Source organism: Somniosus microcephalus, chromosome 5, assembly GCF_052327205.1.
Source record: "Somniosus microcephalus isolate GS21.2 chromosome 5, FLI_Smic_1.0, whole genome shotgun sequence".
Lineage (NCBI taxonomy): Eukaryota > Metazoa > Chordata > Chondrichthyes > Squaliformes > Somniosidae > Somniosus > Somniosus microcephalus.
In genome coordinates this window covers 194,160,727-194,176,166 of record NC_140991.1, presented here as the reverse complement: position 1 = coordinate 194,176,166, position 15,440 = coordinate 194,160,727, and the positions used below count along the sequence as shown (strand labels likewise).

The window sequence follows — 15,440 nt, the reverse complement described above, 5'->3', positions numbered from 1 at the left end:
CACACGGCAGGGCCCACTAATGTACACAGTGGACGTTGGAGAGAGCATCGTGAGACGCCATGCTGACCAGATCCTAGAGTCACAGGAACAAGTCAACCCCATGCCTCGCCCATACGTACCTGGTGATGAACCCAACGTACAGGTAGCATCTACCCCAGAAACAGTAGCATCGGAAGCTGATGAACCAACCGACGACAGGGGGCCAGAATCGCCTCCGCACCAAGAGCAAGACACTCGGGAAAGGCGCTATCCAGAAAGGATCAGGAAGCCTCCCCAAAGACTGAATTTATAAATAGACTATTTTCAGCTAATGTTGCATGTTAAAAGTGTTAATTGTAATTAGTTTGATATTTAATTGTTAACTGAGTGTTATGGTACTGTTAATCTAAAAGGGGAGGAATTGTAATGCATGTACCTTTAAGGGGAGAACTACTTTTTGCAGCTCCTGTATACTGTAGTACCGGCAGTGACCACACCTGTATATAAACCCTGAGTAGTGATCTGTACAGTTAGTTCTAGAGTAACCCTCATTCAGTAAACACCTGTTGAATCGTTCCCTGCAGTCTGTTGTCTGATTATTGAAGGACACAACATTAAGATACACGGACATAACAGAAGTCATGACAGCTCTCAGCTGCTGTGATTTCCATTGGGCCGAGAGAGCGTATTCAGGAGCAGAATTCTCAGGGTAGTCTGGAACTTTCCCAGTCACACCCCAAAGCAGTCTTTGGAGATAGGGGTGGATGGAAAACTCGCTCACCCCACTCCAACAGGTGCTGACTTGGATTTTACATGAGAAGGAATCTTGGAGGATCTGCTTTCTGCCCTTTGAGTGATCCACCCAAGTTCTACTCTCCCATCCCACCAGAATTTCCAGTCTTATCAGTCCAAAATCACAAATGGAAATTCTGGCGAAATCTGCAATGGCCTTGAGACTGTTTGTAATAAACATGCTGAACTACACGAAGTACAAAAGGGCCGTGTTTGGTTGCTGCCTTCAGTGGGGTGACAATGGGGGTGCTACATCTGGGACACAGCAGCCCCAAGATTAGGGAAGGGAAAAATAAAATGACCAACCAGAGTCTCTGTTCTTCACCCGTCAGCTAGTAGTTCCTGCTCGAAGGGCACACTTGCATGTTTGGTGGAGGTCAGGATCATGCTCAGCTGTGATTCTCACCTTACCCCTACAATAATCAAGCAGCCTGACACTGTCTAGACTCACACATGAAGATTATCCACTTGTGTGTCATTGACTTCAACAGTAGAGATGAAAAAAGTGGAAGATATTAGATTTTAATATTAGTCAAAACACAACTACTATTTACTACCAACAGAAAATGCTGGAAAAACTCAGCAGGCCAGGCAGCATCTGTGGAGAGAGAAACAGAGTTAATGAAGGGTCCCAGACCTGAAATGTTAACTCTGTTTCCAGCATCCGCAGTATTTTGCTATTATACTATTTACTACCACTGAATCAGCATAATTTCTGATTCTCCTGTGCTTAGACAACTACAAAATATTTAGAAATAGGGTTATTTTTTGTACATACCTCAAATGTTCCAGCTTTAAGCAAACTAACTTGATCATGTTGTGATAGATCTTTGAATCCTGGAATGCGTTTTGCAAATTCTACCACCTCTCTAACTGCAGGTGTAAAGCTCATGGAGAATTCTTCCCAGATTTCCTGCTCTGATTTATTGGGATTTACATAAGGAGACATACTCATCGGGCACACCTGGCCAGAACAACCAGAAAGATTCAGTATGAAAATCACAAATAGAAGTTTTAACTTACAAATAAATGTTTTAAGTTTCCATTCAAAAAATGTAGTAAGAAAATAGATATATTAAATAATGGTTTTAAGATTGTATTGCAAAATGTAAACAGCTCAATTTTTTTTAATCATCATTATTTGATCTTAATACAGAACTCTCAAATGAGCAAACATTTCAATAGTCAACCATTTTGCAACAAAAGTATGCTCAGCATAGATGGCATATTTACCAGATGCATTCTCCTCTCTGAGGTCCAAGAGTGGTCATTTGTGGTGCTGCTTTGAGAAAATCCATCTTCTGCAAATGTTTTTTTCGTATATCCATTGGAAACAGTATGACAATGCCTGCTTGTGAATCTATCTGAGACCCCATTTGGACAACATATATGGTTATTAATCTTATTTGTGTTATAGACTCTGTGCTGGTTTGCATTGTTAAAACAGTGGATTCCATTAACTCCGTTTTTGGGATGTTCAGTCATCCAGTTATCATCATTTCTCTGAAGACTTTCTCTGTTCTGGAACTGTATTGCTTCCAGCATTTTGCCTGGCTTAGCTTGGGTACAGAAAAAAGTTTCCTTATGGGCTTTGGTCACGGTACCAATTACTTCATCCTCAATGTTTTGAGGCCTCTCAGACTGCATTTGTGGGGATGAGAGCTCCTCTTGTAATACTTCAGTCTGTACGTAACCATTCAGCTGATTATTCATCATGTTTTTCATTGCACTTTGCATTTCGATCAACATTCTCTGCTTCTCACGCTTAGGAATGCGTCCAAATCGAACAGCTGTAAAAGAACACACAATCAAAGGTTTCCAACATTATAGTGGAACAAATAATCTCATCACAAATTTACCTTTCATCATTGAGGAATATGACATCTGATTTATGCATTGCTGTACCCGTAATAAGATTGTTCTCATCTGTTACAGTACTCACCATCTCGGGACATGCCTACAGCCAGACACTTCTTAAAGCGACACTGCTGACACCGGTTCCTGTTCATCCTCATTATGGAACAGTTTTCATTTTTCAGGCACTTCTTGTACTGGATATTCTGCTGAATGCTCCTTCTGAAAAATCCCTGCAAGGATGAGATGAAGGATATTCAAGCTAATCCAAATTAAAACAGAAAAAGAAAACTGCAAATTTACACCATGTGGCCTACAGCATAGTTGTCCAAAATGTTAATTTTAGGTGATCTGCAATGTTAGTCAGTTTGTGCTTCTTTACAGCCAAGTTGCTAATGTTACAAACTGCAAACAGAGTTACCTTAAGCTGCACAAAGCTAGCTGCATAATACTTCTTTGTAACACGATGATTTGACAGACGTGGAACACTTTTTGCCAAAACTTTGCTTATTTGGAGTGGCAAACACCAGACAAAATACTAATACGATGATTGTTTCACCTCCAGGGCTGCAAGTTTAGAAATAAGAACTTCCCACATACATCACTATATGGTAAAGAAACAATTCCCTCAGCAGCTCTTCAAAAACTATCCTATAAGTAGAATCACTGAATAGCTTACAAGGCAACAAGCTCTCCTAACTAAAGGCTTACAAGTATACACTCACAAAAATTACAAGACTCTAAAATGTCAAATTAGGGGAAATAAAGCATCTGCCGAGCAAGGACCAACCTGGACTGGTGTTCGGGAAGCTGACCCTGTACAGGGGAAATTTTAAGCAGCGTTTTCAAATGCTTATGTCAGCTTGTAGACTCTATTTTTAATTGATTTCCATTGCTTCTCCTCATATCCTACACTGCTCCACCATATTGCAGAATCAGGTGCTGCACTATTTAAAGGCAGTCTGGGCCTCTTAAAGGGGAGGTGCGTTCTGTCTGCAACAGGTGATGGAAATGGCTGGGGAAGACAGTGGACAACAAAGTTATAATGATGGCACAACAGGGGAGAGAGCATGCACCTAGGTTCTCCAATGCAGCACTGGAGAAAAGTCCTCTTTCCACAGTGGGCCAGGAGACCCTCCAGGCAACAGACCCGACTGCAGTGGTAGCAGGTAGCCACCGTGGTAAATGCCAGCAGTGTAGCCCTGAGGACGTGAACACAGTGCAGGAATTAGTTTAATGACCTCACACGAGTGGTCAAGGTCAGTGAATTCACCTTCAAATGCAATATCCCACCATCTGCACCACTAGCCTCACACGGAGACGGAGGAGGAGGAACGACGTCACTCGATTTCACACTGCCGCCACCAGCTCAGATACTGACACACTGCATACTTTAGAGAATAGGTTAGACACAGGATCTGCACACGGTAAGACACCTGGCACGAGTGGGCTGCGGCCTGCCAAAAAGCCTGAATGTAACGTCAAGGAGCATGGAGGAGTCCAGCTCCAGCCTTGCACAGGGCGTAGCTTGGAGCCCATCCTTTCCAGCGTGCAAGGGCTGGGCAGATCCATTAACGCACTTGTGGAACCAACCATCATTCTGCATCTGATGGCTGAAGTCTCAGCTTCCATTGCAGCACGAGCAGAAGCCACCCACTGTTTGAGTGCTGCAATGGCAGCTGCCATGCAAGCACAGACTGCTGCCATCGTGGCTGTGTTTACCGGTGTTAAAAGGGGCTTCCAGGGTGTCAAAGCAGCAGTCTGTACTCCATCAGATTACTAAGATTGCTGAGGCACTACCCCAAGGTAATGGCAATGGATCCGTAGAGGCCGAACCTGGTGTCCTTTCTCAGTAGGACAGCATTCGTACGCCCACCACTGCCACTCCGCCAGTGCCTTTACTGTTGCCCGTCAGCCAGCCAGCTCAGACTGCTTTCCATGCCAAGGTGTGCAGTTTGAAGCCAGGCCTACTAGGCCTAGAGCTCCGAGGTCATCCTGCAAGGCCATCTACAGTCTCCCTCATTGAAAGCCAGCAGTCTTCCACCAGCCATGCTGCAGCTACTGGGGTAGCACTGCGTAGGAGCACTAGGATAGGCAAATGCACACGCAATACAAGCACTAAGGGAATGCACATGGGTGATTATTTGATTTTTTTTATGTAGTATTGGATGGATAGATGTATAAAATTGGATTTAGAATGTGTGCTTTGTGCTGGCTTTTATTTCAGCATTGTGGCCAAAATGACGCTGTGATGGTCAGCAACAGAGGGAAGGGAAGGTGTGGGACTAAAGTTGAATGGGAATTGCGTTCACTGGTACCTCATGCGGATGATTCAACCCTGGATATCCTGGCCAGAAAGGGGCCGTCTGGGTTGCCTCCTTCCTTCTGCTTCCTCCTCCTGTTCCGCTTCCTGAGCTGGTGCCCGTATCCCTGGTGGCAAGGCCTGTGCCCTCATGATGGCCAGGTTGTGGAGGATACCACAGACCACCATGAATCGGGACACACGCTCCAGTGAGTACTGTAGGCTCCTCCAGAGCACTCCAGGAGCAGAACTGTTGCTTCAGCACCGCAATGGTTTGCTCTATGATGTTTTGTGTGGCAGCATGGCTCTCATGAAACGCATGCTGGCCACGTGTGGTTGGGTTGCAGAGCGGAGTCATGAGCCAGGTGGTCAAGGAATAGTCTTTGTCGCCCAGTAGCCACCTTCTGGTTTGTTTTGGTGGATCAAAGACTGAGGGAACAGTGGACTGGCGCAGAATGAAAGCATCATGACTGCTGCCAGGACACCGGGCATGCACCATCATGATGTGCTGAGCATGGTCGCACACCAACTGCACAGTGAGTGGAAACCTTTGCGGTTGAGGTACATTTCAGCATTTAGAAGCGGCGCACGCAAAGCCACGTGTGCAGTCGATGGTGCCCTGCACCATGGGCAAGACTGGTATCCTGGCAAAGCCACGTGCATGCTCCGCCTGCTTCTCTCTGTTCAGAGAAGACAATGAAGTCCGCGCTCCTGGCATAATGAGCAGCAGCAGCAGTGGATGGCGAACTGCGAGATGTTACAGATGTCGCCTGCTCCAGCCTGGGAGGATCCCGGCACAAAGAAATTCAGGGCCACGGTCATCATCACAGCTGCTGGCAGCGCTGTCCTTGCCCTGGTGTGAGGCTGCAGGTCTGGTTGCAAGAGGTAGCAGAGTTCTGTGAGCATCTCCTTCGTAAAGAGCACACACCTCACACACTGCTCCTGGCTCAGGTTGAGGTAAGAGAATTGCTCTCGGAAGACCCTAGTGGGTAAGGCCTCCTGCCGAGAGCCCTTCTTGACTTCCTCCTCCTCCCTTTGCGAGCAGCTTGTCCTCTTCTTCGATGCCACTCCTCAATCTCCCTGGCATGCTGCAGGCCAAGGGAGATGACAACTAGAGCAGCCATGACTGGGAGCAAGTGCTCTGACCAGAACCCTTAAAGTCAGAAGGCCTTCTCCACTTGCAGCACCACTCCCTGTCACTTCACCAACTTTAAACAACTCTAGCAAGCTCCAAACACTTCCACAAATTTACACAGAGCCAAAGAAATTAATCAGCAACTAACCTGAGTGACTGATGATCCCTTTAAATGTCACTGGCAGGGGGTCCTTGCAGCTGCTGAACACATGTTCAGCTGTGTGAAGTTAACACAGGGCATTACTTCCAGCGTTGGGGACGATAATGGCAGCGCTGGTGTCAAATCAGCGTTGCACACACCCAGTGCCGATGCTACCACCCTCACCAAGATGGCGTCTGGCGCAGCCCGTACCAGAATTGTGCGCACTGCTTGGACGCATTTTTGAACCAAAAAGGCCGAGTCCTGAAGGACATAACGGCCAGACTGGGCCTGCGGCAGATGGTGAGAGAACCAACACGAGGGAAAAACCTACTTGACCTCATCCACACCAATCTACCCATTGCAGATGCATCTGTCCATGACAGTATTGGTAGCAGTGACCACCGCACAGTCCTTGTGGAGACGAGGTCCTGTCTTCACACTGAGGACATGCTCCATTGTGTCCTGTGGCACTACCACCATGCTAAATGGGATAGATTCAGAACAGATCTCGCAGCTCAAAACTGGGCATCCGAGGCGCTGTGGGCCATCAGCAGCAGCAAAATTATATTCTAACAAAATATGTAACCTCATGGCCCGGTATATCGCTACCATTACCATCAAGCCAGGGGACCAACCCTGGTTCAATGACGAGTGTAGAAGAGCATGTCAGGTGCAGCACAAGGCGTACCTAAAAATGAGGTGCCAACCTAGGGATGCTGCAACACAGGACTACATGCATGAACAGCAGAAGCAGCATGCTATAGACAGAGCTATGCGATTCCACAATCAGCGGATCAGATCAAAGCTCTGCAGTCCTGCCACATCCAGATGTGAATGGTGGTGGACAAATAAACAACTAATGGCAGGAGGAGGCTCCATCAATATCCCCATCCTCAATGATGGAGGAGCCCAGCATGAAAGTGCAAAAGACAAGGCTAAAGCGTTTGCAACCATCTTCAGCCAGAAGTGCCGAGTGGATGATCCATCTCGGCCTCCTCCAGAGGTCCCCATTGTCACAGAAGCCTGTCTTTAGCCAATTTGATTCACTCTTCGTGATATCAAGAAACGGCTGAGTGCACTGGATACAGCAAAGGCTGTGGGCCCCGACAACATCCTGGCTGCGGGCCCCGACAACATCCTGGCTGCCGTGCTGAAGATTTGTGCTCCAGAACTAGCCGTGCCTCTAGCCAAGCTGTTCCAGCACAGCTACAACACTGACATCTAACTGACAATGTGGAAAACTGCCCAGGTATGTCCTATCCACAAAAAGCAGGACAAATCCAATCCAGCCAATTACCACCCCATCAGCCTACTCTCAATCATCAGCAAAGTGATGGAAGGTGTCATTGACAGTGCTATCAAGCAGCACTTACTCACCAATAACCTGCTCACTGATGCCCAGTTTGGGTTCCGCCAGGACCACTCGGCTCCAGATCTCATTACAGCCTTGGTCCAAACTTAAATAAAAGAGCTGAGTTCCAGAGGGGAGGTGAGGGTGACTGCCCTTGACATCAAGGCAGCACTTGACCAAGTGTAGCATCAAGGGGCCCTAGTAAAACTGAAGTCAATGGGAATCAGGGGGAAAGTTCTCCATTAGCTGGAGTCATATCTAGCACAAAGGAAGATGGTTGTGGTTGTTGGAGGCCAATCATCACAGCCCTAGGACATCGCTGCAGGAGTACCTCAGGGCAGTGTCCTAGGCCCAACCATCTTCAGCTGCTTCATCAACGACCTTCCCGCCATAAGGTCAAACGTGGGGATGTTCGCTGACGATTGCAGTGTTCAGTTCCATTCACAACTCCTCAGATAATAAAGCAGTCCATGCCCACATGCAGCAAGGCCTGGACGAATTTCAGGCTTGGGCTAATAAGTGGCAAGTAACATTCGCACCACACATGTGCCAGGCAATATCTGTCTCCAACACGAGAGTCTAACCACCGCCCTTGACATTCAACGGCATTACCATCGCTGAATCCCCCACCAGCAACTTCCTGGGGGTCACCATTGTCCAGAAACTTAAATAGACCAGCCACATAAATACTGTGGCTACAAGAGCAGGTCAGAGGCTGGGTATTCTGTGGCGAGTGCCTCACCTCCTGATTCCCCAAAGCCTTTCCACCTTCTACACAAGTAAGGACTGTGATGGAATACCCTCCACTTGCCTGGATGAGTGCAGCTCCAACAACACTCGAAGCTCGACACCATCCAGGACAAAGCAGCCCACTTGATTGGCACCCCATCCACCACCTTAAGCATTCGCTCTCTCCACCACCGGCGCACTGTGGCTGCAGTGTGTACCATCTACAAAATGTACTGCAGGAACTCACCAAGGCTTCTTCGACAGCACCTCCCAAACCCGTGACCTCTACCACCTAGAAGGACAAGGGCAGCAGGGTGCATGAGAACACCACCACCTCCAAGTTCCCCTCCAAGTCACACACCATCCTGACTTGGAAATATATCGCCGTTCCTTCATCGTCGCTGGGTCAAAATCATGGAAATCCCTACCTAACAGCACTGTGGGAGTACCTTCACCACAGGGACTGTCAGTGGTTCAAGGCGGCGGCTCACCACCACCACCTTCTCAATGGCAATAAATGCTGGCCTTGCCAGCAATGCCCACATCCCAGGAACGAATAAAAAAAGACAGAAGCTATAACATTTAAGAGAACTAACAAGTACATTTGTAAAGGAAAAATATAAACATAGAAAACATAGAAACAGGAGAAGGCCATTCGGCCCTTCAAGCCTTCTCCGCCATTCAATATGATCATGGCTGATCCTCTTATCTCAATACCATATTCCCGCTCTCTCCCTATATAAAATATGAGGAAATGGCAAGGAAATGGGATTAGAGTGGAGGTTTCAGTTAAAGCGCTGGCACCAAAATAGGCAAAATGAACCAAATGGTATCGCCCTGTACTGTATTTCTATGATTCTTATCTCAGTTCCTGATTATTTCATACAATATTACACTTAGGTTGATAAAATCACACGGCAATGTTCACCACAATCTGTGAACTACTGTACTACAGAAACTCTTCTGACATTTGTTCACATGGTAAGGATATATAGATTTGCTGATGTAAACCAAAGAATTCCTATTCCTCAGGGGTAGTTTAATGTTCATGCCTCAGGATGAGGCTGCACCACAAGTGCAACAGAAATGGCTTTAGACAGGCATTACATGTTGCAAATGATCTAATCCACATCAGTGAGGGAAAACAAACTTATTTCACTTAAGCACAAATGTGCTTCATATAGGCTAAGTGGAGTAGCAATGCTGGTGTCCATGAAAGATCTGCATACAGACAAGTCAAAGGCCTAGAAATTCAGTATAGCCACTTTTGGGGCGCTAAAGTCGGGCGGCCGCTAAAGTTTGCGCCCGGCGCAAAGTCGCGCCACCTTCGCCGATATTCAGTCGCATCGCCCCAAGAGGTTGCTGCTGCGCTAAAACAGGCGATGCACGACTATCTTTAGGCGCTAAGCCGGCGGTGCTGAGCAATACCCCCGAGGCCGGGCGCAGCGCCGGTGCGGCGAGTTGTTGATTGACGGCAGACACTCTGGCGCCGGTCAGCTCTTAAAGGGGGAGGGTGGATTTGTTTGCCTGCCACGCCCTGCACACTGCAGCCCTCAACCTAGGCCTGACCACTTCAGCTTCATCTGCACAACGCCCAGGGCTATGGAGAAGGCCAGGGAGAGAGCGCAGCACTTCAGCGACAGTGACCTGAGGGTGCTGGTTGGCGGAGTGGAGCGCAGGCGCCATGTTCTGTTCCCAGAAGGTGGCAAGAGGCCGCTGCCCAGCGCCTACCGGAAAGCCTGGAGGGAGGTCTCAAACAGGGTGTCTACCAACAGCGTGGTTGCCAGGACTCCTGTGCAATGCCAGAAAAAGTTCAACGACCTCACTCGGGTTGTCAGGGTGAGTACCCTTTCCAGTGTCCTCCTCATCCCTGCATGTGCACCTCACTTAATGGGCAAAGGGACCTGAAAGCCCTAATGGCCAGCCCTCATCCAGCAGCTATGGGACTGTCATGAAAATCACTTGCACATTCAGCACTTTACACACTGTACAAGCTATTCGACCATGGGAGGCATTGCAGACAAGATCAGGGCTTCACACTGTACTTAGAGGCCGTCCTTTCTCTTGCAGGCCAAGGTGGCGCACAACCGGCGGAAACGAAGTGAGACCGGGGGAGGCCGCCCCGACGTCAAAGAGCTCTCCGACCTCGACCAGCGTGTGGAGCGCATTATGGCAGGCTGGCTGATTGGCCCCGTCACCAGTGGAGATGCCGACCCTGTTCTGGGCACCAATGGTAAGGGCATCACCTTTTTGACCTCTCTCGTTCCACTTGCGCCTCAGATCAGCATCCTTTGCCACTGTCTGACCAATGCAGTGAATGGCAGCACTCATGCCTCCCTCGCTGCCGCCCTGTCCTCACTCTAAAGCTACTCTTGTGCCTTCCTGCTTTCAGATGGTGAATCCTCAGGTGAGGAGGCGGGCCCTCAAGCTGCCACTGTCAGCGCTTCCGAATTAGAGGGAGGAGGAGGAAGAGGAAGCCGGCCCATCAGTGCCACCCTCAGCCGCGCCAGCCCATGGCGATGAAGGGGACACGTCTTCCCTGGAGGGGAGCCGGGGGGAAGGGTCGGAGGAGAGTGAAGCTCCGGGGCCCAGCGGGCTGCAGCAACGCGGGAGGGGTGGGGAAGCTCGGCGGACTTCTCCCCAGAGGGTGAGTGCGGCCTCCAGTCCTGCGACGGTGAGCGCAGAGGAGGTGCGGCTCCTGGAGGAAATGGCCGCCCAGGCTGAGCGCAGGCACAATGAGCTCATGGCTGCAGTGGCAAGGATGCCTGACTCCATTGAGTCTTTGTCAAGGAGTGTGCAGCAATTTGGAGCAGCACAGGCCAGGAGTCTGGATCAATTCAGTGCAGCACAGGCCAGGAGTCTGCAGGACTTCGCGGCAGCACAGGCGGCTTCGAGCCAAGTGCTCAGTCGTGCCGTCCATTCACTGGCTGTTGTCATGCGGACACAGACCAGGGCCACACGGGCACTAACTGCTGCCACCCTCGCTGGATCAGCCAGGCATCGCCAGGGCACTTGCCGCGCAGCAGCAGCCCAGCAGTCTGTTCTTCAGCTGTTTGCTGCGCATGCTGCAGTACTGGCCCGTGCGAGTGCCAATGTATCAGGCGACCAGGGAGCACCTGCGATCTGTCAGATTGGCACCATTCCTGCAGCCGACACTGCCACTCCGCCATTGCAGCTGCCACGAGCCGCTGGACAGACTGCTGCCGCCCAAGCAGAGTTGGAGCAGTCAGCAGCCGGCCCCTCCAGGGCCAGAGCTGGTGCAGGCCGACCCCCAAGGGCATCTGCCGTCTCGCCATCTGACCCTCAGCAGCCTTCCCCAGCCTTGCTGCAGCCACTGGGCTCCCATTGAGGAGCTGCAGGGCGGGCAGGGGCCAGGCAAGGATGCGAAAGGCATCGCCCTCGCAGGGCAAAAAGTAGAAGGTCTGCACAAATGCTTTGTGGTTGTTGAAAGGCCGAGACTGGTGTCTTTCTTTGTTTTTGTAAGGCCGAGACTGTTAGTTTTGTGTTTTTGGAGGGGGCTTCTCCACATGAGGTTGTAATGTGGGAAGGGCAGAGGTTTGCAATAAATTAATGTTCTTAAATTGCACTGTGCATGGTTTTTTTGTCAAGTCCTGGTTGCCCTGCTCGGCTGAGGGCTTATGGAGCGGCTACATTCATCTGCTGACATTGGCACAAGCCATTCCCTGAGAGGGGGCCTAGAACCGACGTTCAATAAGCCGACGACGGGCGGCCCTTGCACTTTCTGCCTCCCTCCTGTGCTGGTCCTCCTCCTCCTCCTCCTCAGGTGGTCCTCCAATCTCTGGTGGCAGTGGCTGAGTCCTGCGGATAGCCAGGTTGTGCAGCATGCAGCAAACGACCACGAAATGGGAGACTCGCTCCGGGGAATATTGTAGGGCTCCACCGGAACGATCCAGACAGCGGAACCGTTGCTTCAGGACGCCGATTGTTTGTTCGATGATGTTCCTGGTCACTTGATGGCTATCGTTGTATCCCTCTTCAGCAGGGGTGCTGGGCGCACGGAGCGGGGTCATCAGCCAGGTACACAAAGGATAGCCTTTGTCCCCGAGAAGCCATCCTCGTGGCTGGGCCTGGAACATGTCTGCCACCGAAGTCTGGCGCAGGATGAAGGCATCGTGGCTGCTGCCTGGAAAGCGGGCATTGACAGCTAGGATGAGCTGCCTGTGGTCACACACCAGCTGGACGTTGAGCGAATGGTAGCCCTTCCGGTTGCGGTAATCCTCCAGAGGTGCCCGCAAAGCCACATGCGTGCAGTCAATGGCGCCCTGCACCAGGGGGAAGCCCGCGAATGCTGCAAAGCCCATTGCACGCTGTTGCTGCTTGGCAAGGGCCATGGAGAAGGAGATGAACTGACGTCTCCTTTTGAAAAGGGCATTGGTCACCTGGCGGATGCAGCAATGCACGGCGAACTGGGAGATGTTGGAAATGTCCCCAGTAGCGGATTGGAAGGAGCCGGTGGCATAGAAGTTGAGAGCCACCGTCACCTTCACTGCCACCGACAGAGACGTCCTGCTCCTCAGATGTGGCTGCAGATCACCGCCAAGCAGGTGGCAGATCTCTGTGACCACCTCCCTTCGGAATCGCAGCCTCCGAACACACTGCTCGTCAGACATGTTGAGATAGGAGAACTGCTGGCGGTATACCCTGGGTGGGTAAGGCCTCCGTTCCCGACGCCTGTTGCCCCCTCTCCGTCTAGCCAGGACTGCCACTCTCTCACGGCGTCTGTGAGCCCTTTGGATGCAATGGAGAAGGCCAGCGTTTGCACCCATTGCAGCCCCCATAATATGTTAGCAAACAATGATATGTCAATGAAGGCAAAGACAAGTGGAAAGCTGTGGCCTGAAGCCACAAGTACCTGTCCGAGTGTTGAGCCAAAGCAGAAAGCTCTCTACCTTGGTCTCTCTGCAAATATCCGTCTCTCAAGGAGTGCTGCGAAATGGCAGCCTTTTATAGTGCAGGAGGAGTGCCCTTTAATTTGCGCCCCCCGCATCGACTGAGCACCGTTCCACTCTACCAGTCGCTAGGGGCGCCAGGCGCACAATGGGGCGTCGCGACTGAATTTCCGGTTTGGGGCGCACAAAGGGCGTTGCACGAGGAAATGATGTCAGGATCTGCGCGCGCAGCTGAGCGCGCGCAAAGACTTTGCGTCGCCGCTAAATCGTGAGTGAAGTTGGGGAGAGGCGCAGATCGCGCTGCGCCCGGCCGCTAGCCGCCTAGCACCCAACATCTCCTCCTCCTAAGGCGCTACCGGCTGGCGCAACCAACTGAATTTCTAGGCCAAAGTGTTACAAATTATGAAGAAAAAAACAAACAACATACTCCAAGAATGGTGTCAAAATACCCAAGTGCCTTAAAGGCAACGTAGAGGCAAGCAGTGAGGTGTTATCTGTGGCTCAGTGGTAACACTGTTGCCTCTGACTCAGAAGGTTGTCGGTTCAAGTCCCATTCCAGAGACTTGAGCAAAATCTAGACTGACGCTCCAGTGCAGTACTGAGGGAGTGCTGCACTATCGAAGGTGCTGCCCTTCGGATAAGGCTTTAAACAGAGGCCCCATTTGCCCTCTCAGGTGAATGAAAACTGATAAACATTTCCTATAGACATTCACAAGTTAAGATAGTTAGCCTGTTAACACTTCCCTGAGACACCAGTAGGGGGCACTAATATGATTTCCTCTGTTAATCTATCACTGACTTGTCATGACTGCTCTGTCTAAGAATTCAGGTTTGATTTTTTTTTTAACTATTTAATATTAAATATCTAAATTGTTCCATAGAAGAAGGAAGATTGATGGACAGGAAGGTACAGGGTGCTCGGAGCAACAGGAGGGAGCGAGAGCCTTCAATTCCCCTCCCAGACTCAGACTGGGGAAACCGGCAATATTTAAAGCCTTTGTAAGTTAAATAACAGGGGTTTCCCCAAAGCCTATAAGTGAATCAGTCCCTGTAGTTCAAAACCCCATTCTTGGCATTAACTAGGAATCAGCTTTTGAAGTGCAGGGCTGGGAATCTCTAAATGGCTTCTCCACAACTTTGGGGAATTTCCTGTCATTTAAACTGGAAATGTGTTAAATAGTGTGAATTTCCCCAAAGTCATGAGAGGCCTGTTAAGGAACACTTAAGAAGCTCACAACATTTCAAAAGCGGTTTCCCAGTTAACACCAGAGATTAGCTTTTGAAGTGCCGCTTAGGAGCCGACAGAGGGAGAAGGAATGAGACCAAAGATTTGGGAGCGGGGCCAGACCTGCAGCAGTGGGCCCATAGTGTGCAGGCAGCACAGGATTGGGATCAATGTTCCCTTTATTTTTTTGGGTGCATGGCCCCTTTAACAGGCTGCACAGCCCATTGAAATTTACCTGCATGCACGGTTTTTCCATTCAAAAGCCAGCGAGCCAGCTGCACGGGACCTCCAGGCAGCTGCGCAGCTTAAAGGGAGCATTGATTGGGATAGCAGGAAGCAGGACTGGAAAGCCTCATTATTTCATGGATCTGGGGAGGCACAACAGCACCACTTAGTGATGTGAGGCCTATCATTATAGCATGACAGGCAAGTGTTGCCATAGGAATTTCCATTATAAATGTTGATGATATCAAAGCGTTACTCAAAAATCGTGACAAGGAAGTAAGGATGATGTGGACAGGAGTTACATGGCAAACATAAAACTTCTATTATTAAAAATATATATAATACTAATTAAGAATTAAAAAAAACAGAAGGCCCACTAGGGTGCAATCTAGGCACTGAATCAGAATACGACGATAGCACACCCAGCCCAGTTGACACTGCAAAGCCCTCCTCACTAACATCTGGGGACTGGTGCCAAAGGTGGTCAAGCAACAGCCTGACAATAGTCACACTCACAACATCATACCTATCAGCCAACGTCCCATATTTCTCTATTGCCATCCCTTGGTATATCCTGTCCCACTGGCAAGGCAGACCCACCAGAGGTGGGGGCAAAGTGGTACACAATCAGGGGGAGTTGCCTTGGGAATACTCAACATTTAGTCCAAACCCCATGAAGTCTCATGGCTTCACGTCAAACATGGGCAAGGAAACCTCCTGCTGATTACCACCTACCGCCATCCCTCAGCTGATGTATCAGTTCTTCTCCATGTTGAACACCATTTGGAGAAAGCAC

At 49.8% G+C, this 15,440-nt stretch overlaps 1 protein-coding gene across 1 annotated transcript in view; it reads right to left on the bottom strand.

Annotated features, from left to right (window-relative positions):
• Positions 1 to 15,440, bottom strand: part of nr1d2b (nuclear receptor subfamily 1, group D, member 2b) — a 36,344-nt gene that overhangs the window by 11,271 nt on the left and 9,633 nt on the right. Inside the window, exons 4-6 of the mRNA XM_085988525.1 lie at positions 2,714 to 2,858; positions 2,005 to 2,561; positions 1,550 to 1,735 (exon numbers count right to left, since the gene is read on the bottom strand). Of these exons, the coding sequence (XP_085844651.1) occupies positions 1,550 to 1,735; positions 2,005 to 2,561; positions 2,714 to 2,858 (888 nt within the window). The remainder of the gene's footprint in view (positions 1 to 1,549; positions 1,736 to 2,004; positions 2,562 to 2,713; positions 2,859 to 15,440) is intronic.